This window comes from Excalfactoria chinensis, chromosome 5 (genome assembly GCF_039878825.1).
Source record: "Excalfactoria chinensis isolate bCotChi1 chromosome 5, bCotChi1.hap2, whole genome shotgun sequence".
In the NCBI taxonomy this organism is placed as follows: Eukaryota; Metazoa; Chordata; class Aves; order Galliformes; family Phasianidae; genus Excalfactoria; species Excalfactoria chinensis.
Window position 1 is genome coordinate 4,344,462 of NC_092829.1, and position 22,642 is coordinate 4,367,103.

General features: G+C 39.7%; 1 protein-coding gene across 3 annotated transcripts in view; it reads left to right on the top strand.

Moving 5' to 3' along the window:
- Positions 1–22,642, top strand: part of KIAA0586 (KIAA0586 ortholog) — a 69,824-nt gene that overhangs the window by 25,171 nt on the left and 22,011 nt on the right. For 2 of the 3 annotated variants that reach the window (XM_072337510.1, XM_072337512.1), the window contains exons 19-29: positions 1,392–1,588; positions 1,935–2,053; positions 2,544–2,728; positions 3,311–3,470; positions 4,026–4,239; positions 4,767–5,008; positions 5,484–5,551; positions 6,282–6,416; positions 7,947–8,127; positions 10,493–10,632; positions 14,856–14,937. In XM_072337510.1, coding sequence (XP_072193611.1) covers positions 1,392–1,588; positions 1,935–2,053; positions 2,544–2,728; positions 3,311–3,470; positions 4,026–4,239; positions 4,767–5,008; positions 5,484–5,551; positions 6,282–6,416; positions 7,947–8,127; positions 10,493–10,632; positions 14,856–14,937 — 1,723 coding nt within the window. The remainder of the gene's footprint in view (positions 1–1,391; positions 1,589–1,934; positions 2,054–2,543; positions 2,729–3,310; positions 3,471–4,025; positions 4,240–4,766; positions 5,009–5,483; positions 5,552–6,281; positions 6,417–7,946; positions 8,128–10,492; positions 10,633–14,855; positions 14,938–22,642) is intronic. The other variant, XM_072337511.1, reaches the window with a different exon arrangement.

The following is a 22,642-nucleotide window of genomic DNA, read 5'->3' on the forward strand; positions in this document are numbered from 1 at the left end:
ATTTAAAGCTGCAGAAGTTCTCCAGCAGCTTTCTGTGGTAATATTCATCATGGATCTATTCTGAGATTTCAGCTTCGCAGTGTATTAAGTAGAATAAATGCTGGGATGATGAAGAAGAAAGGAAAGTTATTATCTTTTTTTTTTTTCTTTTTCTCACCTTTCATAGAATCATAGAATCACCAAGGCTGGAAAAGACCCAAATGATCATCCAGTCCAACCATTCACCTATTACCAATAGCTCCCACTAAACCATGTCCCTCAACACAACATCAGATCGTTCCTTGAACACCCCCAGGGTCGGTGACTCCACCACCTCCCTGGGCAGTCCATTCCAGTGCCTGGCCACCCTTTCTGAGAAGAAGTATTTCCTAATGTCCAGCCTGAATCTCCCCTGCTGCAGCTTAAAACCATTCCCTCTGGTCCTTTCATTCATAGAAATACAACTTTGTTGGGTTTTTGGGGGGTAAAGGGGAAGGATTATAAATTAAGTGAATAAAAAGGTGAAATAAACCTTTTTCTCCTTTGGCTAAGTTGAAGATCATTCTTACTAAATGTAGATTTACATTGAGCTACCTTTTTATGCGATTTCAGATGATTCTTGCCAGTAATTTAGGGCTTGGCTCTTCATCTTTTATCAGTATGCCCAATTTTCATAGAGTTCTGCTACTTTTGAGAGACTTTTGATTTTGAATGAAGGATGCAGGTTCTCATCTGTCAGGAGGCATTTGGTACAATATGATGGGTTGGTGCTTTTTGGGACTTATAGAGTCACAGAATCATTAAGGTTAGAAAAGACCTCTAAGATCATCAGTCCATCAACCCATCACCAAAATGGCCACTAAACCACGTCTCTCAGTGCCACATCTCCATGGTTCTGGAACACCTCCATGGACAGTGACCCCACCGCTCCCTGGGCTGCTGTGCCACTGCATCCCCACTCCTTCTGAGAAGAAATGTTTGCTAAAATCCAACCTGAACCTCCCCTGGCACAACTTAATGCTGTGACCTCTCATCCTGAATGCTGAGGAGAAAGGAGCACGGCAGCTTCAGAAACAACCATTTTAAACACACAGAGCAACGTGAAGTACTTCCAGAAATAGTGCATTGAGATGAAATTCAATGTCTCATGTAGTAGTATTACTGTTGGCTCCCTGCCCTGTGTAAGTAATACAAGTCATGTTTTACCCAGCTGTTCTGCTACCCTTATACCTCTACAAATGTATGGTTTGCTAGGTTTAGGATTGTGTCAATTAGATGTAACATAACAAGAAAGGAGAATGTTGTTTGTGTGCCGTGACGTGGTGTAACCATTTCTTGAAGTAAAACATCTAACAGTTACCTCAGTTATGTTGTTTTCCAAAAATTAACTTAATTTACTAAATATTTATTAGGATCAGGAAGAGGAGAGGGATGAAATTCCAGAGTTTACGGAGCCTCTTCTAGAGATTAATGGACATTTTAAAGTCGCTGTACCAACATACAATGGTCCTTCATTTCCTCCTGTGGCTTCTGCTCCTCAGCTGTCTTCTGATGTTTTGGATGAATGGATTGAAAGGAGAGAAACTATAGAAAACAGATTGATAAACTGGTGAGTTAAGATGTGACAAAATATCAGGAGGATGTATATGGAAGAAGGAATGGATCTGAAGAATCTTACTTCAATTTTGTCTTCCCTCCCCTCTCTTCTCCACTTTTCCTTTGAGCTCCCTTATGTTTTGTATCAAGAATGCTCCTTTGTATGCTTGTAGGTGTCTTAATGCTTACTGATAGCTACACACAGTCTCCTTCTCTGGAGATGTTCAAGACCCGCCTGGACACCTACCTGTGTGACCTGCTGTAGGGAACCTGCTTTGGCAGGAGGGTTGGACTCCATGATCTCTGGAGGTCCCTTCCTACCCCTACGATTCTGTGATTCTTTGATTCTCTTTTGCTAGGGTGGAACAAGAAATAATGGCAAAAATTATCAGTGAGATGTACCCAGTTCAGAGAGAAACTGTTCTCAGTGTTAGCACATCAGAGGGAGAAGACAGCGAGGCTGTAACCTCCGACATTGGTAAGTAGGAGGTGCTGTTTTTGGCAGATAGGTTGTTTTGTTTCAAATATAGGTTAATTTTAACGAGTTGCATAGGTAGCTTTTTTGGCTGTGCCTAAGAGCAGATAATGCTGAACCAGTGTAATTTTAACATGCAAAAGTGCATGCTTTAATTTATGCTGAGGCTGAGCAGGCATTGTAGGATGGCTGAAATAAATAATCAAAGAAAAGAAAAAGAACACATAAAAGGCACCATTGTGCAAAGCAAATCTTGTTACTGACCATTTAAATGACGTTTTGGATGCACGTGGCATTTTGCTAAGATTGTAACGTGTGGAATTGCTTATTTAGTTTCTTTCATGGGATCATTCATTTGTATATAAACTACAAAAATCATTTCCTGCAAAGGAATGTGAAAACATTGATAGAGTGTAAAATGCACAGCTGCAGTACAGTACATGTGCTTAAGAGCTGAGGCCTGGGTGCATGATTTGTGTTCCTTCATTTTCAGTTGAAGCTGCAGGTGGGGGAGGATTTCAGCTCTTTATTGATGCTGGTGTCCCGGTGGACTCAGAAATGATCACTCATCTAGTCAACGAAGTGCTCAGTGAGACAGTTGCGACTATGCTGGGGAACAAGCAGGCTCAGGAAGCAGTTCCTGCTACAAATGTTCTTCCAAGTGCAACAGTTGAGATGGTAAGTCTGTTTTATTGAAGCTTTCCTAGCAAAGCTCTAAGGGATCATTTCTTTGTGGTTCAAATATGCGCAAGGCAAAGATGTCAGAAAAAGACTGAAGAGTTGAATGTACATGATTTTCATATCTTTATTATTCTTTATTGAACCTAAGCAAGAAACAAGATAAAACCTATCTCGCTTATTTTCTTTATGTGTAGTTCCTTTGCTCTGTATGCAGCATGCTGTATTTATCTATCTAATTATTTATTTCAAGGCTGAGCACAGAGTTTGTTTCTAAGGAAAAGAACTGAATTTTGTGTTGTCCAAATCTGGCTTTTGTTGTGTTATATATTTTTCTTATATAAAATGTCAGAAAACATTTATTGCTTTGTGTTTTGTTTGTTTGTTTTGTCCAGGCAGACAATGTAGGCTGGTGCATCTTTATGTTTAGGTGGAAGAGTCATGAGGCATATATCTAAGTAATAACTGTTCCTGTTTTGTCATAACCTCTCTCTTCTTCCCCTTCCCTGCTCTCAGCCCTAACTCTGGAAGGTAGGAGTTTTGCATTGAGATAAGAACTGTGGTTACAATTCTTTTCCTCAGGAGCCTCTTGTGCCTACTCCATTGCCAACACCTCAGGCCACACCACCACAGACACCGCCTTCAGAAAAAGAAATGCCTCCAGTCCAAACCCCGGTGTCTTCTCCATCTATTACAGTACTGAGCGGGGATGCTCGTGAACAAGAACAAATGAAAGAAGCAGGTAGTGAAAATGATCATTGAACTTTAGAAGGAACAAATATGCTTTAATCTACTGTCTTTAATTTTCTTCTTCAAAGACGTGTTATCTCAGGATAAACATTCTTGAGGCGATGATTCAAGTGAGGACTCATGTAGTACAAGTATTATGAGCTAATTTGTATAAAAAAAGCAAACATCTGTCTGCTAACTGTTCTGTTTTCTTAATGCACATTGCTATGGTCTGTGTGATTTCAAGCCCTTCCACTTTTCACATCAGAAAAGTAACTGTCTTTTGCTTCTTCCTGTGTAACCCATCGTTAACTGAACCAACTTTACACTCCCCAGGTAAAGCAGCATAGTGTTTAAAATGCAGAGTAGTCTCCCTTACTGAAGGAGGTAAGGAATTGAGATTTTATTCTAGCTCCTTCAAATGCCAACACCGTTCTAAAAGAAACTCATTTTCACCTAGTCTCATCATGACCATCAGGAAGGCATCACAAACATTACAAGTGCTTACAGGGAACTGCCTGTCTTCCTGTATTCCTTTCTGATCTGAGGTTTGTCTTCACACCTGCAGGCTCTGGTATTCCAGCTGCTGTTAGTCGTGTTGGCACACCTGTGATTACCCCTATCAGTACGCCTCCTGAAATAATCACACCAAGCCCTCCTGCCTCTGAAGCTTCAAAAATGGAAAATCCAGCACCTCCAAACCCATGGGATGATGCAGAACTTCCTCTGGAAGAGGAGAAACCCAGTCCGTTAGCTGAAGAAACATTCGATCCCAAAGCTGTGTGAGTTTACCAGGCTATGTGGGTTTCTGAATTCTTTATGAATAAATATATCCTCTAAAAGTCTGTAGAGAGAACTGCTTCAAGTATATGCCTCAAGGTATTGAAAAAAAACAGGATTAATTTTGTTCTGAATTGCTTGACTTAGATTTGGAGGGAAAGTGTGAAATACGGACATTTCTCAGAATTACTGTGTCTTTATTTATTGCCATGAAAAGCATGAAATTGATAGTGTTACTGTCAGTAATAAATGTAGTGACAATTAAATAGTCTAATATTAGCATTTTATTTTCTCTATTGCCTCAGTGAGAATACACGTGGTCATTTTTATTAATAGCTAGAAATTCATTAACGTTATTTAGGTCTGTTATTAATGTTTTCTAGGTATGTGATTCCTGAACTTATCAGTAAAATGCTGTACTTTCGCTTGAAAAATTCCTTGCAAATTCATTTCAGCGTTGATTTAAGACTTTAGCTTATTCTATTCAATGCATTTTGGTATATTCACAGAACATATTCTTACATTTTAGTGAGATGTCGGTGGCTAATGATGAGGAACCAGAGGCCTTGATTTCACCATCTTGGCAGTCATCACCAAAGCCCTTTCAGTCGATTCCTCATGAACCACAGGTTCCATCAGCAGAACCTACAGACAGCTCGGAGCAGTCCACGCAGGAAAGCAGTCTTACCCCCACAGAAACAGAGACTGCAGACAGACCCATCTCAGAAGGGGAGGTTCTCTTCAGCGGTGACCAGATGCTGGCTGCGAGAGGTAACTAATGAAACCAGCCTGTGGGAATTACAGTTTGGATCTTCTTTTTCCTTTATAGAATTCTCTTCCAGTCAACCGAAATTACATTTCATACTCTGTCAGATAAAACTGCGAGACTGACCTTTAAATTTCACTTCATGCTTATGGATTTATTTGATAGACATCCTTGCTCTTTTTCTTGTCATGAAACGAACCTGCTTAGTAACCAAAAATAAAATGAAATCTGCTCTTCAGTCATAAAATCAACTTGGAAAATAATTTGGACTGTCTTGCACGAGTCCAATGTGGTACTAAGCTTTATTGAAAGCAAAGCGGTGGAGGTTGGGTATCTGTTTTATACTACACATCCAGCAGCGAAAATTTCCCAGTTTACTGAAGAACAGTGTTGCAATTATTGAAGAATGTGACATTTGCTTTTATATAACTGCTGTGCTTTTTAGTATTTATAACTTAAAACATCTTTTAACCTTCACAGAAGGAGGGCTGTCTTTTCCAAACCTCACTGAAAGCTTAACGAGTACTTTACTGGATGCCAATGAAATGGTAAGAATATGTTTACCAAAGAAGCTGACTTAGAGTGATAATCTGCTTTGAGCAGAATGGTGAATTGGATGTCCCTAAGCATTTTCACTTTATAATGTTTTAAAATTTACACTTCTAAACCTGTATGCTTACAAATATGCTTGGAATTTCACAGCTCCTAAGAAAAAAAGCACACTGTACAAACTAATTTATATTAAAAATACGTTAACAATAAGATACGGTTTCTATACCTCCTGCCAGTAGGTGAGAGATGGCTAATATGCATTTTCATTTCTATGCGTTTTTAACTTTAAGACATCTTAAACAAGGTAGAGCATTGCCATGCTCTAAGCTGTTTCAGCTTTCAGCTATCTTTTAATTACTTGTGTGCTTAGTTTGTTAAAGTAGGTTAATTGAGACTGGAATTAGTTAAAGCTGCTTAAAGCATCAGTAGTGGGTTTTTTTTTCTCACGTGGAAGCTTCTGAAGTCAAGGTGTTCTCCACTTCCTTGACTGTCCTCTGGACATGAAGACTTAAAAGTAGACCTTGCCCTTTCCAAAGTGTGCCAATCGTATGCATCAAGCTTTTTCAAAGACTGTTCATGTCTCTGAGTAAGAAAAAAGGAGATGGAAACTGTAATAACCTCCTTTGTAAAAGAAAAAAAGCTTAATTGTGAGCTTAAGAATGATGCAGGTTCACATGAAAGTAGTTTTGGATCGTGTATTACGTGGATTTTGTTCCTTTGTTTTAGGATTATGATCCTCCCAGTGAAGGGCAGGTGGTGGGAAGAAGCCATAAAGGCTATCAGAGGGATCCTGTTCTGGCACTTTTAGCCAAATTAAATCAAGCACCTGTTGCTGTTCAAGAGGGAAGGTACCATTTGGAGGTAACTTACTGTCCTTTTCCTTGCAGCAAGCGTGTGAGTTTTGAAGGGTTACTTTCTGACTCAAAAGTAAATAAAACATTAAGCTTATGAAATCTCAAGCTTATCCTTACTGTTGGACATAGAACAAGTTCATACACTTTGATCCTTGCTGGAAGCGATCCCGCTTCATTTGAGTGTCTGTTTTCATGCAAAACTTTTAAAACCACTGAAGGTTACTTGTCTTTATAAGTTAGCTGTGCAGAGTATCACACATACCTAATTTGCAAGGTGCATGTTTGCCCATTTCACTGCATCAGATTCATCTTTTTAAACATCAGAGAAGTCTTCTGTCACTTCAGCAACGTAGCTGGTATGTTCAGCATTCCAGGTTCATTGCACGTACCTGCCTAAAACATTCAAGTGGCTGCTATGAAGAATGTCAGCAAATGCTTTCATGCGCTTTTGCATATGTTGTTGATACTGATCTTGGAACAAAACCTCAACATATTCATATTTGCTTGGCAGAAAAAGCAGACTAACAGAAAAATAGAACTGCATCACAAAGAGCAAAAGTCATTTGTTGTAACACATCGGGACATTTTCTATATGGAAAATAGCACTTTGGATTGAGTGTCTAACTGACCTATCTGGTTGAATGTTTAAAGGAAGTGAACTTTGAATAAGGCAACATAGTCGATGAACACCTTTGTTTAGGATAGATCTTTCCTTTTTATTTTAGTAATGCATAGGCAGTTTCTTCCCTCTGTCTTGGTCAGTTTAGTCTAAATAATTTCTGACATCACTCACCTCTGTAACTGTTCCTTTGTCTGCCTTCTTTTTGTTTAATGAGCTCTGGTGGATGAACTTAAAGAATGGCTTTCTACGGTGTCAGCTCTGAGTCTGACTAATTGCAGTGACATTTTCTCATCAGCACTGCCAATTAAAAATGCATCTCTAACTTGCTTGTTGGCTTTCCCATAGCTACAGACTACTCAGTCTGTCCACACAAGGAGCTAATGTTTCTCTGCAGATTCTGGCAAGCAGTGTGCAAGCACACCTACCTGCCTGTGTCTCGTTGATGTTGCAAGTATTGCCTTAAAATGAGTCTGTGCACGTGTGTGTATGTATATTCAGCACAGAAGCAAGATAACTGTTTTCTCTCTGCAGTTATGCATGTCAGAAACCAGTGAATCGTCCATTCAAACCTATTTAAAATCTAAACTTTTTATTTAACATGCAATAAGTTTTAGGTGCTTCCACTGTTATGAGATCTGACAGTTGACTATGGGTATATCTGTAACATTGAAGACTTCTGTGCCAAAGTTTAACTCAGGTTCTTGCTATGCTGGGACACAGCTAACAAAATAAGTGATGTTCTTCAATTGTGATTCCTTCCAGTCCATTACTGATCAGTGTAAATCTTGTTTTCAGATCCGATGGGGTGACAGTTGTAGCTACCTTTGTTCACTGCTAGTTGAGACTTGAGTTTGTGTGCTCTAAGGGTTAATGCAGTTTTTAAACGTGCTGTTCTGATGTTGCTGTTCTGTGTAGGATTCTGACGATAGCACTGGGGAGCTCAGTGAAGGTCAAAGACCCAGGCTGACCAGAGCAGCAGAGAGAATCCTCATGGCACACCCAGTAGATATGGACAGTGCAACTGCTCGAACTTCTGAGGACAGACAATACCAGGGTTCGCGTTCTCCATCACCAGGGCAGCTTACCCAGGCTGCAGGTACAATTTGACTGTTATTTATCCTCTGAGATATTTACCTGGATTCTGAGGTCTGATGATTCCTATAACAGCATCTGAAGTAATTTCAGAGAGCGTGCTCAAAATAAGGTATTAAAAACTTAACAGCAGTTGTGGGGGGATTAGCATTTTTGTTCAGAGAATTGGATTGGTTTAAATCAAGAATTGCCTTTGCTCTTCTCAGTCTGTACCAGTCTACAACTGGAAAGAAATATCACACCAAGTGCTCACCTATAAAAAAGTAGACTAGCAAAATATGTATTTTATTCTCCGAAGTCAAATTCAGATCTGAAAAGCACTTAGTTTGAGCAGTCAAGATGCTCTCCATAGGGTAGGTATTAACGCTGGCAGGTCAAGTGATTTCCCTCTGTCCTGTTACATAACACTCCTTCTCACTGCTTTTATCACACCATCAGGGTGATATTGCGGTGTCTCAAAACCTGGAATACATTTAAATTTGCAGCATTCCTATTACAGTATAGAAATTCTTCTCTTCCTGGATGGGTAACTGAAGCAGGCATAGCGGATTGTAGCATGGAGATACTTGCTGTGATAAAGCAGGGAAAGTAATTAGCACTGGTTTCAACAGCAAATAAGCAGTGCTTCATCCTTCCTCTCCTTTATCTTTCTGTCCTGGATTCTGCATTATTATCTGAAAATACCTGGAATATTCTGTACTTGTTTAGTTAACCTGCTGCAAACCTATAGAAACAGCGTTGTTGAATATGGATCCACAAACAATTAAACTAAACTGAGATCATTACTAAGCTGTAATAACACAGATGTGCTCGCACAGATGCATCAAAAGTTGCATAAACTGAATCATTCAAACAGTTGTTTTTCTTCTCCTTTAATTTCCACATCTATGATTTTGACAAGAGAAGTGTATCGCGCACTATTAGCCCTTAACCAGAAGGAAATAGATTGAAATTGGATGTGTTGAACAAATAGCAAAAATGATCTCAGAGCAGTATTTCTTTAGCACTAAATGGATTCACGTTTTATGTTTATACAGTGTTAAGCTAGCTGCTACCTGATATTTTAGGACAGCTATATCACTGTTAGCCTGGAAAATGTATTCTGAAATGTTATACACTGTCAAACCTTTACATGAGAGTAGTTTGTTGAATGCTTATTGGAGATTTATTACATGATACTCCTTGGAAAAAGATGAGGTGATTCTGCCATCCCTTTTTCCAAGTCACCTGTTTAATAATGGTAGAGTACAGTCGTCAGTAGTGATCAAAATCAACCTGCTATAATTCTCTGATTGTGCTTAGGATTGTATGGCTGGCAGACACCAATAGGCGCCTGCCTATTGGGGATATTTCTTTCTCATCTGGATTGTTCATAGCTACATCTGGCATAACATGTTTATATCTATATGCAACATGTATTTGTGGTTTTCTTTTGTAGCTATGTAATGTAATTTAGCCTGCCCACTGTCTGTCCTGTAAAATTTTGTTTAAAGTTGATGCTGCATAAGAAATAATCAATCCTTAATGGGAACAAGGGAAGATCTGTGATTATTTCCACTCTTCTTCCAAATTTACTATATCTACCCTCTGGTTTGCAAGATTCCTTGTCCTTCACAAGTCAGGACTGGGATCTATATCCTGATAGCTACAATGAGAATCCAACGTTTCATTTCAGAATGATGTTTAGGGATAAAATGAAGTAACTATTATACCAGTGGGTTTAACAGTTCATTTTTTTCACTAACGTCTCTGTACACGTAACCTTTTAGTGGATTTCTCTGTCAGATGAGTCACTTGCTGATACGTCTTGCAGGAATGCTGGGGATTGTGTGTGTATCATCGTCAGCAGTATCAATTTTATAGCTTTTTTATTATGGTAACTTAATGTCAAGCTTGGGGATGTTTAAGGTATTGTGTTCTTGGGCGTATAACAGCATAAATCTCTGTTTTCAGTGCTTGAAGTTATGCATATGAAAACCAACATGCGAATGAAATGTGACACGGTCTTAAAGTGAACAATAGCTACAGTTACTTAAGCAGTAATTGTAGTTAGGCTTAAAATTCCTTTTCTGGCTGTGTGTGATAGCAGAATTCTAATATTAGTTCATCATCTGTCAATATATTTTTCACAAAGATGCTGTGCACGTTTTCAGGCTGCAAAAATGCTAAGTGCCAGATTATACAGCAAGTGATCAGGTGAAGATAGAGTATATACAGGTTTCTTTTCATGCACGAAGAATAGTGAAACATTTTCACATAGACACCTTTACACTCACTTCCCCACACATGTGACAAAGTTCATTGAACGTATCACGGTTGTGGCCATGTTAGAACAGATGACAAACCTTTTTTTCCTCTTTCTCTTTCAGCAGGAATTCTTGAAGACGCTGATACAAGTCACGGTCCAATGCTTGTGGCTGAACTGGAATCACAACCCATTTCAATTCCTGTTCCACAAGTTGCCCAACCGAGCTGCAGAGTGGCATCTCTCTCCAAGGGTCCCTCTCAGGTAAACTCAAGGAAGCTGTTCTGTCACTGGTCAGGAAGTGCAAAACAGAGCCTAGGAGAATAAATTTTCATGTTCAGTGTGAAGACTGTCACAGAACCGATGTGTTTGAAGTGACACATTCAGCTGAGAAGCTGAAGCCAAAAATATACATGTGTAAGAAAAAATGATTCTGTGGTTTTTACTGTGTCAGAATCCAACAGTTTACTTTCTGTTAGGCTCAGACCCGCTTTTACCTTTTTGTTACCTCCTCTCTGCTTCGCAATCTCACAGGACCTAAGAGTATGCAAACTCAGTTAAGATGGGGTATTCCAGTGCTTCAATTACAGAAAGATAATGAGAGAAATACATGGGAAAGGAAGTAATAGTAAAGGTTTGGTCCTTCTCATTGTAAATCATTGTAAATCAGTGATTTAGGGTTTCAGGAGCTTTGGCTGTCATAGCAGGGGGAGGATTGGAAAGGCAGTAATGTTGATATATTCTACAGTACTGGAAGGTAAACATTCTGTTATCTCTGCTTGAGACCTAAAGAGTTAATCCTCCGCTACTTATTAATATGAGCTGTTACCCAGAGATGATGGTATTTTTGCTAACTGAATGTAAATTTAAATAGCATGTGACAAAAGCCAAAAATGATGTGGCAGATTGCTCTTTAATATATTAAAGCTTAAAAGTAATAATATACTTACTATGGTTGATATGTTTATGGATGCATTCTGTCCATCCCTGATATTCTATACTTAAAACAGCCAAAAGTATCTTATACTTAACACTCCCTGGTTTTATATTTTTGAGTCTTGATCTGTATTGTGCCATTGGTTTCCAAGCAGTTCTTAAACATATCATCTGATGTGATATGTTGCATCTTCAAAGACGATTTGACATGGTAGATGATCTTCACTTTGAGATCATCAGAACATATTAGTTTTTTGCATAATTGCTCATGGGCAAGACTGGATTCTGTTAAGCAGCAATGCCTGCTCGGGTGAAGTTTGTATCCTTGTTATCCTTTTGCTAGCCAAAAATAACAGGCAGAGAGTGTAAGGAGGAGTATGTTTCCTTCTTTTTAGTATCAGATAAGTATACCAGTGTTATCCGCTTCTCATACACTGAAAAATTAGCTGATGTGATAGATTTTTGTTTTCCTGGGTACAGTCAAATGGTGAGGTACCACATGTAAGAAGACCCACATTGCATAGTCTCGCCTGTGCAGGAAATGTAAGGTGATCTGACCCGGTCTCTTTCATAGAGAGAAAATGTACATACATTTGTACATTATCTCATCTTTGGAAACTTCGTTTTGCATCTGAACCCTCAGGGGGTTGTGGTTTTTCTTGCTTGCTGGCATATAAAACCCACCCTCCCTCCAAACCAAGCAAACGAATCCACAGTTTGTGTGTGGTTTTGTTGGTCTTGTTCTCTCCCAAATAAAACAGTCTCTTCCTAGATGTGAGGGTTCCTGATAAAAGGCTCTAACTCACACTTTCCCTTGGGCTAGATTTTTAGCTTATCTATGATGTGTACACCTAGAATTGACAACCTGAGTAAACATCTGCCCTGTGTGAGGCAACATCATGCTCTGTGAGGACTTCACTGGCGCGGTGCATCCTTCTCTATTCTACATAATATAAAAGCTTGTTTCAACATCACTTATACCACGTAACAGTGATGAACCTCTTGCCTGGTTTCTCTTAGGGATGTTTCAGAAGCGTTGTGGGCTGCACTGTGGAGCTGCCATACACTTGCCACTTCTTTGTTACCTGTCACAGGTGTCTGGGTCAGATTCTGACCAACTCAAAGAGCATTATATTTTCATGTGGGCCATCAGTGCCTTTCGGTCACGACAAGTGAAATCTATGTGGTCACTCCAAAATAAATGGCTTAAGTCACACAGGAATTTTCTTATCAACCCAAATTCCTTGGCTGCTCCTCCATTGTGGTGCTGAACGTTTGTGAGATTTATATGTGCTTTTAGCCACTGTTAGACAGGATGTCAGACTAAATGTACCTTCAGTTTGACCCCTTCTGGACATTCCTTTGTAGCATTACAGGAATTAACTGCTCTTTGTGGCCACTTTACCCCTACACTCCTACTCTAAGAAGCAGCAAGATGACTAAGATGAAAATGGGCTCCTCCTGTTCTAGAGAAATCATTTTGTGCTCATGGGAGGGACATGAGCATTGAAAATAATATTTGTAAGGCTAACCATGTCAAAAGTGATAAACCTAAATCATTCCAAGTCCCCAGTTTGTTGTTAGAAAGTCAATTGCAAAATAATTTCATAATGTTTTAATGTAAGTAGAGATGTTTTTTATACAAGCGATGTGTTTTGAGTGGGATTATCACTTTGGTATTCCCATTAGCTTTTATTTTTAGTATTTTTATTTATTTTTAGTATAAATAGGGTTTGTTTTTGCTTTTAACATTCCAGGAATTCATAATTGTAGGTTATGAATCTGTTCTCTCTCAACTTCTACTTGCCCCTCAGTTCAAAGGTTTTTAAAACAAACATTAAACCAAAGCAAAGCCACTTCCAATGGACACTTGTGAATATACTTTAATATATACATTTAATGTTCTGTAACGTTGGTAGCCTTCAATCACATTTCCATGAGACTTTAATGTGGACCTTCCTGCTTTCAGAAGATGATGCTTTCTTCCCTTGTCTGCCTTAAATTGTGAGCAGAGGAGGTCGTGGTGTGTGGAGGTGGCTGAGTTCATGCCAAACCAAACTGCTCATAGTGCCTTGAGGAGATGCTCTCTTGAGCTCAAACACGTGTATATTCATTTTTATCTTCTTCAGCTCACCCCTGTGCTGGTGAGGCTGTGTTTGTGCTTGTTACAGAGATGATGTGCTCTCCACTAATGTAGGATTCTCCAAGTTCTGTTCACTGAGGAGTGTAAACGTGTTCATGCAGCCAGTGAGGAACAGAGTGTGACCGAATGCTTTTTCTTTTTGTTCCTTCTGATTCCTGCAACACTGGCTTAGATGGTCATTAAGTACAATGACAACCAGTCTCATTACTGCTGATAATTCCCCTTATCACAGAAGATGGGTTTTGGCTGAAAGGAATGGAAAGCCTTGACTGTATGGTTGACATCATGCTTATTGTTTGCCAGACAAATATTTTCATCTATGTTTTTGGCTGACTCTCTCACTTGTGGCATATACTATGGAAAGTTTCTCTTATGGAACTGAAGGACACTTCCCTTTTCTTCCTTTTTAGCTTGTGGGGAGAAAAATACCACTAGTAGTTGGTCATCAGGTCTTCAAGATGATACCCATGCTATTACTTCTCATAAGTCAAACAGCAGTTCTGTCCTATCCAAAGGATCCAAATGCTCGATCCAATATGCAGAAGTTTATGATCTTTCTTATGTTCCTCCTTTAAGAACCTTTGTTTAAAAATCCATGCTAATCTATAATAACAACAGAATAACTGATGAGATCAATTTTGGCTGTCCTAAAGAATATTTAAGTCTTCTTATCCTCTATGCACCATTCTAAATCTCACAGCCTCGGTCTCTGCAAAGAACATGATCCTCTATCCCAGCCAAAATCAGGGCAAATCTCCTTGTATTTCTCATGTTTCCTGTGTGTGTATAATGGAATGTTTTGGGGATGCAGTTTCTGTTCCAGATACATAACGCATAAGAACCAAGCATATTTGACCTGTGTGATTTTTCCTTCATGGCACACAGAGTGTTTATTGCTGTTTTCCCATGGGTGTTGTTGCAGTCATACATCCTCCAAAGAATGTAAGGAAGACAGTAAAGTAATATTAAAAACAGTGTCAAAGAAGTATATTATTTTATGCTTGACTCGTGTTTTCCAGCCACGCTCTGAAATCTGTAGTTTTCTTTTCCCTTTCAACTCCTCCTTTTTATCGAGTAGGTTAATACCCATAGAGAAGTCTTGGGTATGGAAGAAAGCCAGAGAAATCCTAAGTTCTTTCTGCCACATTCTTTGAGTAGGAGTTAAAGGACTCTCCTGTGTCTGCAGGTCTACGTGGCACTTTGCCATCATCTTTCCGGAGAAATTAGAGTTGCAGTCGGCTAATTCAGATCTGAATTCTTTTGAAGCTGAAAGGAAGTAGAACAAGTGCATAACCTTTAATGACTCCTTAAAAACCTCTTTGGATGTTTCTTGAAGCTCTGTATAATTTTACTGTGCTTTTAAATAAAAAGTCCCTACTCTAATATGATTTTAATGTATGTTATGTAGGAAGAAAGCCAAGGAGATGCACGAGTTGTGAGACCCCGAGTTGTTCATGTGAGAAGGAAGTCTGAAGAGATGGAAGAAGAAGGTAAATTGACCATAAGCAAACTTAGTTCTTTCAGTTAAGCACATCTCTTTTAAATGTTGTTGTATACACATGTGTAATGAAGATCTCATGTTTGAAAAGTTGTTTTTATTACTGTGAAATTCCCAGATTTCTACAGGTTTGTATACATTATATGCAATTCCGTATTCATAGCTTTGGTAATTGCTGAGGTGCTCTGAAAAGGCTGGAAAGGCAGCTGTCTGTAATGTCATCAGTGGATACCCAGTCCATGGAGGTGTTCAGGGCCAGGTTGGATGGGGCCCTGGGCAGCCTGGCTTGGTATTCAATGTGGACGTTGGTGGCCCTGCCTGTGGTGGGGGTTGGAGCTTAGTGATTCTTGAGGTCCCTTCCAACTCAAGCCGTTCTGTGGTGCTGTGAATCCTTGACATTAAGTCTTTATTTCAACTTCTGTTTGCCAAGAACTTTACAATGTGCATGTGATGTTGTCAACTGAATTGTTAATTGCTGTTCGGCAAACAAAGTACTCATAATGCAGTGATAGATGGCAGCAGTTCACGTGTGTGAGAAAATGCGGGGGTACTGGAGGCAAACTGAAAGAGAGTGCAAAGTGTTAGGGTCGTGCAAATGAGGAAAAAATAGATATTTTCAGTGTTAAAATGGCCTGACTTAAAATGAGTTTCAAGCTAGCGTGTAACAGATAGTGACTTTCTTCTTTGAGGGATGCTATTATCTATGCATAACCCTTCTATTTCTAGAGATTGACAGCGTTTGTTAAAAGTACTAATGGCACTACATGAGAATGTTTCTTGCTTAGTGTAGTTCGAGGCAGTGTTGGAATAACACAAACTGTGCGTACCTCTGCAATACTTTGTTATTTTAGCAGATAATGTTTGTGGAGGTGGGAAAATGAGATGTAACAATTTTAATCTTAAATTCTAAGGGCGGGAATCTAAAATCCTGCAGGTCTGCTACACGTGCAATTATAATTACTCCACCCTCATATGGACAGATTCTTCCTGCAAGCCCTTGTAAAATCATTCTTTGAACTTCTTCCATCCAATAGAAGTATAATTCTGATGGAATTGTTGTGCTTCGGCTGTTTATAAGTGGGAAGAAAAGCCCTCAGCCAATGTTATGGTCGTGGGATGTGGAACTTAATTGTAAAAGCATGGATTACATATAAAGAAGAAGGGTATGAGCAATGTAAAACTTTGCTTCTATGCACAATTAGTGGGAAAGCTCCCAGCATTGCAGTGGCGCACCTTAGTGCGTGTGTATGGGACAGTATAGCGCATCCACCATCCTGGGTGAGCTCCTTTCCCAGCTTCAAAAGCATTCTTCCTTGCTAGTGGTTACAGTTATGCCTTCCTTTTTTTCTTCTTCCCCACCACTTCCTATTAAGCATCAGAGAGGAGGAGGGAAGGGGCTTGGGTGGTTTTGCTAAACACTGTACTTCATGCCTTTACACCTCAGCTTTGGCTTAAAGCCCTACCAAGGCAGCACTTCTGGTCTGTATCTTTGAGTAGAGCACTGGAGACAGCTGGAAGAGGAGTAAAATATTTTTATCACACCTGTTACTTTCTGAAATACTTTAAGAAATAATAAAGAAAATTACCTGTACTATAAATAATAGAAAGTACTTGGACCCAGCCCAAGTATAGCTGTCAGATGAAAGCATTTAACCACAGGATGGCAGTAGTCAATTTTCTTAGCGAGGAACACACCAAAGAAGTTGATTTATATACAAGGATAATTTAAATCTCGTTTGTAATATACATATTTAATGAGCCAATAAAAATCTAGAGGGTTTGCAAATGGAAACAACTGCCTGTCAGTTGTAAGCACAGAAGGTCTTGCCTATGTAATCTTTACCACATTGAACTTAATCAGTCAAAAAGCTGAGGGCAAAATTAATAAGAATCGTTTGAAAGAAAAAAGAACACTTGCAACTTGATAAGTATACATGGGTTTAAGTAAATAGAACATCTTAAAATTAAGCACATCTGTTACTCTAAGATCAAAGCCCCCTGTTTGCTAAACTTCATGTCAAACAGTTGCCTTTACTGAGATAGCAAGGGATAGTGAGTATTTGTTTGCAAATGGAGAAGCATTCCAGAGGCAGAATCATTCGGGCCTTTTCTAACGTTTAAAGGGTAAGTGGTCGTATCAGTATCAGAGTCCAGAAAATCCAGAGCCCTGAGATGAAGCGTGAATTCAGAGTGTGATGAGAAAAGAGAAATCGCTGTGGACTTAAAATTTGCTTTACATAACTGGTGAATACGTGACGAGATCTGATTTATCTTCTGCGTGTGGTCACAAGTACACGCACAAGAGAACTTTCTTTTGTTGTTGAAGAATGTCCTGTGGTCTGCAGCGGACATGTGTTTCTACTGAAAGCAAGCTGATTGATGTCCTTTAATGAAAGTTGAAGTTCAGTAGGACCGTTACAATATCATGCCTGAAAGGGTAATGTCTCCTGAAAGTTACAATTGAAAATAAAGCCAGAATGCGTTATTAATTGAAATGTGTGCCTTCTCTAGACATAGTGGAGACAGTGGTTTGAAAACATATATTTGTAGCATATAATATACATGCATATGTATTTCTTGGCTTTATAATAACCTTTAATCTTTATACCAGTCTTTCATATATCTTCATGAATTTAATATGATAATGATTGTGGTGGTTAGTAAGTGCACATATTTCCAGAATACGAGCAGTTTTCGGGTTTGCATTAACATAATTGAGAATTCTTAAATTAAAACGAAAGAACAGGTGGCAATGCTTGGCTGCAGAGCATTTTGAAACTTGAATTTGAGCAGCTCAGAATAAAGAGGTAGCTGTTTCTTAATAACTTTTCTACTGCACAGGCACAAAATGGGATCTAGAGAGCATAACTTCGTGCTAATAATTCCTTTTTATCTCCAGCTAGTGAATTAGACTCAGGCAGCCATAAGTACGTGGGAAAGTAATACTGGAAGACAAAGCAATTGGCTTGGTTGCCACAGAGGGATTGCACAACTGCTGTGGGAGGAGACGATCTGTGCAATAAAGGAATAGGAGGGCAAGAAGTCATTAAACAATTGATATCAAAACAAACAAAACAACAAACAAACTTCCAGAGGCCCTGCTCAGTTCTAAACATGGGTTTCTACTTTGTTCATGCTGCCATTGTGCTGCGCTGCAAGTTGTCGTGTTGAAAATACAGGTGTAACTAAACAGTTTGTTGCCTCTCTTCTTCAGCCCAAAATTGCTTTCAGTTGGGTCTGGGGATATTTTTTCTTCAAACTACTGTGGCATGAGGCAAATCCCCAACAGATGCTCCAATAGGAAGGAAGAAGATAAGGATAAGGCCAAAGGTCTTGATTTTTTTCTTGGAACTGGAACTGTTCTGGGTTCAAACTCTTAATAACTGTTCTCCTGAAAGTTTACTTTCTCTTTAATTTCTTGATGTTTCTTTTTTTTTTGGACTGAAAATCAAGATTTTGGCTAAAGACTGTCCATGCCACCCTGAAAATAGCAGCAAAATAGAGCTGTTTGTTCATGCTGTAGGCAAAGTACCACCGCAACCCAAGAAGTAGGAGTAGTTTGCATAGCCTACATTGTTCCTTGAATTCGACTAATTTCTGAGATAAAATCCTGGAAATTACAGTCATGAAACCAATTAGGTGTAATTATGGCATTTAACGAGCAAATGTTTGTTCTGTGGAGATTTGTGTGATTTTTTTTCTTTCTTTTTTTCTGTAGCTCTTCAGATCTCTTTGTTTCTGGACCACTTCGACTCTTGTTTTTCCTATACAATTACCTCCCCATGATATCGGGTGGCTCATTGCCTTAATTCAGTTAATATATTTTACTTTCAGGCAAGTCAGGAAATGCAAAGCTGCGTTTCCCATGGAAACTCTGCCTTTTCTGTAAGTAACCATTGGCTTTTAGGTAATCCACGTGGCTTAGAACACCATTGCTCAAACAGGATTCATTTGCTTTTTCTCCACGTGTGACCACAGTAGTTACCCAACGTTACAAAACATGCATCTCTGTAGTAAGAAAGCATTTGGCATTAATATCCACAGATAAAACACGTCAGAGTTGCTACTTTGAATTGCTTTAAGTAGGTACATGGCTGTGTTACAGGACATGGAGGATAGTAGCTTTGAATGGCTTTGCTTTTGTAAATATTACTTACCTGTTAAGTGCTGTATCTAAGTTGGGTTTTTTTTCCCCACTGAGCTACCTCAATTATTTTTCAGTCAAAAGGCACTTTAGTTAATACAAATAATCAGAAGAGAAATTAAAAACATATACAGTTTATACTGGAAGATGACCAAGTAAACTTGTTTTGCTTTGCAGTGTGAGGGTTTGTTACTGGATTAAGGAGTTGCTCTCCTCTGAAATTCGTTTCCCCACGACATATTACCTTTCCCTTCTCTCTTTGATGTACGTGCATTAGATTTTTGGTCACTCTGGGATTTTCTTCAGCTTCTGAGAGGTTGAAAGTTACTTCTGAGAGTTCTTTTCTTACTGCATGCCTCCTTAAAAGGCACAGAGGTGCCAGGTCACTTCTTCTGACCTTGTGCTGAGGTTTTTTGCAGTGCAAAGTGTATGCACAGGAAGAGCCTGTTCAGTCTTTGGTGTTTGTGCAGATGATGCCTTATATTCATCAATAGCTCTGCACAGCTTTACGTATGTCCGAGTTCAGGTTTGCTTATTTCTCCCTTTTAAAGGGTTATATATGTTTCAGGTACACGCATTTTGTTGAGGTTTGGGATGTGTTCCTGTAACCAAGTCCCTCCTTTAGTCTGTATGCAGCAGAAGGGATATTCACCAAAATTCCAGCACCAGGTGGGGCTTTTTTGGCGAAAGGGAAAGAAAAACTGATTCAGACTGACATCATCGCTTCCTCCGGAGCCTGTGAAACACTTGGATTTTTACTCGTCTTCTTTCAGATTTACTGGTACTCAGTGTAAGTACTTGCTATTCTCATCTGATTCTCTCCTTAGGCTTGGATTGTAAAAGATTGCAGGTGATCTCATCCTGTGGTAACCCTGTAGGTACATTTTGTGTATCATGAACTGAAAGTTTAGGGCGCTAGCAGAATCAAGTAAAGTGTGGTGTTTCATTTGTGCCTACCTTCAGTGATGAGGCAGATTCTAGTCAGAATTCTCTGTAGGTGAAGAGTACACTCTGTAAGTGAAGAAGTACCTCTTGGTGCTGCGTATCCACACCTGTGTGCTTCTGTCTGAGGGCCTGACATTTCTATTTCCATTCTGGCTTTTTACCTTTGTTGTTTGTTTGTTTTTACCAACTCCACTTTCCAGTAGTATAAATCTACCTATTGAAAGCCTGTCTAGGAGCAAAGAGGGATTTCATACAAGTAGGTTACAGCAGCTTTGCTAATTTCCCTGATCCACTTCTCCCATGCACAGTTCTCACGTGGTGGTGAATCTGTTGGAGTTGCTGTGCACAGCAGGCAAGGTATGCTCTTGACAACAAGTACCAGATACAGTCTGAGATCTCCTGGGCACTAACATGCTCCTTACCAGGCTATCCAAGTTGTTGTGCCAAAGCAGTCTTTCTCACAGCCTGTGGAGGATTTGTAAACACACTGGGATCTTTCTGAAGCAGCTTTGTATTGTGTATTATGATTTGTGTGCACTTTTACAAACTTACAGTAATTGCTGTTGCCTTCATTGTAAAGAGCAAAAAATAAATACACACAATAAACCCCCCTAAATGGGCACTGATCCCACTGGCACTGATCTTGAGTAACTCTGAATAAAAGCAGATGGTAGCAAGCCGACTGGGCTGACCTGCTTTCCCCTTTCATACAAACATTGCTTATATAAACGGGGGACACACACACACACAAATTAATGGGCTCGGGCGAGTCACCTAAGGACAGAGACTCCCCACGTACTCAGTGCTTACATCAGCCTGAGGGCTGTTTCCAGTTAGCTTTTCTTTAGAGGGAGAAGTTTCTCACAAATTAGTGGTTCCACAGCTCTATGCCATGGTTTAATAAGAAGGAACTGATGTGCATCTAGAAAGTAAGCACCTTGAGCTGTTGCACGGCCTGCGTGTTGCAATAGGTCACGGAAGATAATCAGAAGAGTCTCTCCTGAAGTTGGTGCTTGGTTGAATACAAAGCATAACGTCCCTTTACACACCACCTTGTACTGTCTTTATGTTGCAGAGAAGCATTAGATTTGCTTTGTCTTGTAATGCTTTAATTAACATGCTTGTTCTTCAGCAGGAATGAGAGATTTAAAGTGAGATTTCTACCGCTTCTAATGATGTGCCTCAGTATGTCACAAGATACTTTTTGGGAAATGACATTCAAAATAAAGGGAGGAGACTGAGGTTAGATGTTAGGCACAAGTCCTTTACTTGGAGGACGGTGATACCGTAGCACTGCTGCCCAGAGCTGTGAGTGCCCCATCCCTGGAGGTGCCCAAGGCCATGGATGGGCTCTGGGCAGCCTGAGCTCCCAGCCCACAGCAGGGAGTTGGAACTCAGTGATCTTTAAGATCCCTTCCAACCCAACATTTTGTGATTCTATAAGTAGTGCTGTTTTTCATTCAACAGAGCATTTGCTTGGGGTTGCTATGTATGCAACAACCTCTGCTAGAGATCACAGCCTGCAAAGGTAACATGCTGAACAAGGCGATTGCACCCTCAGTCCCTGCAGTTTGCAGCCTGGTCCATCAGTGCCAGCTGTCTCAGCTGGACCCGCTGCTGGCTCTGAGTGGCTTCAGTTGGCAGATACACTATAGTATCTCTAAAGACTGCCTTCCTGGATTGGGTTAACAGGCATTTAAGACAGTCATTTAAGAAGGCCTCTTATCTCACATTTCTTTTTCAGTGTGAAAATTGCATTTCTTTTATAAAAAGCTTCAGTATCAGACCAGGAAGTCTTTGAGGCTGGTGACAAATTGCATGGAAACCGTATGGTGACAGATGAAGACAAGGAGTATTACAAACACATATTTCAACTTGAAGAAACATTTACAGCACGGCGATAGGAGAAATGTAGGCTTTCTGTCCTCAGCACACACTGGGTTTGTTTTATTTTGCCGGTTGGCGGGGAAAGCAGATGTTGCCCTTTATAATTTAGTAGCTTTTGCATGGCTGAGGGCAAAGCAACAGAATGAACAGCTTCGGGTTGTGCTGGCTGCGCTGATCTCTGGCAGAGGTAGCTGGACACCCTTCAGCTTTACCTGTTTGTGGAGGGTTCTCATTTTAGCTATTTAAAACACTGCACAAAAATCCAAGGGAGGCAGCTGTTTGTGTAGTGCCTGGGTAGAAGAGAAATTACCAGGGTGACAGCGTACGTGCCATGTGGAGGCAGCTTAATGTGAGCGATGAATAATCCACAGTCTTTGCTTGCAAACCTCTTTTTATAAAGGGGAAAGGAGATTTACAAACGCTATCATTCGCAGCCATTAAATTTGTCTCATTTTCTTTCACACTGCTTTGTGAATTTTTGCACTGCTAACAGGGCAGAGGCGTAGCTGCAAAGTTGTCCTTAATAAAACCTACCAAGCCAATAATACGGATGCTTAAATGATTGGTATCCACAGTCAAATTGTAACATTAGGGTGTGTTTTTTTTTTAATGTTATTGCTGATTATATAGTGAGAGTGCATGGCTTAATGGCAGTTCTCATGCTCACGAGCAGTGTGGTTGGCTGGGTATTTTATTCACTTGTTTTTCTTCAGGACTAAGC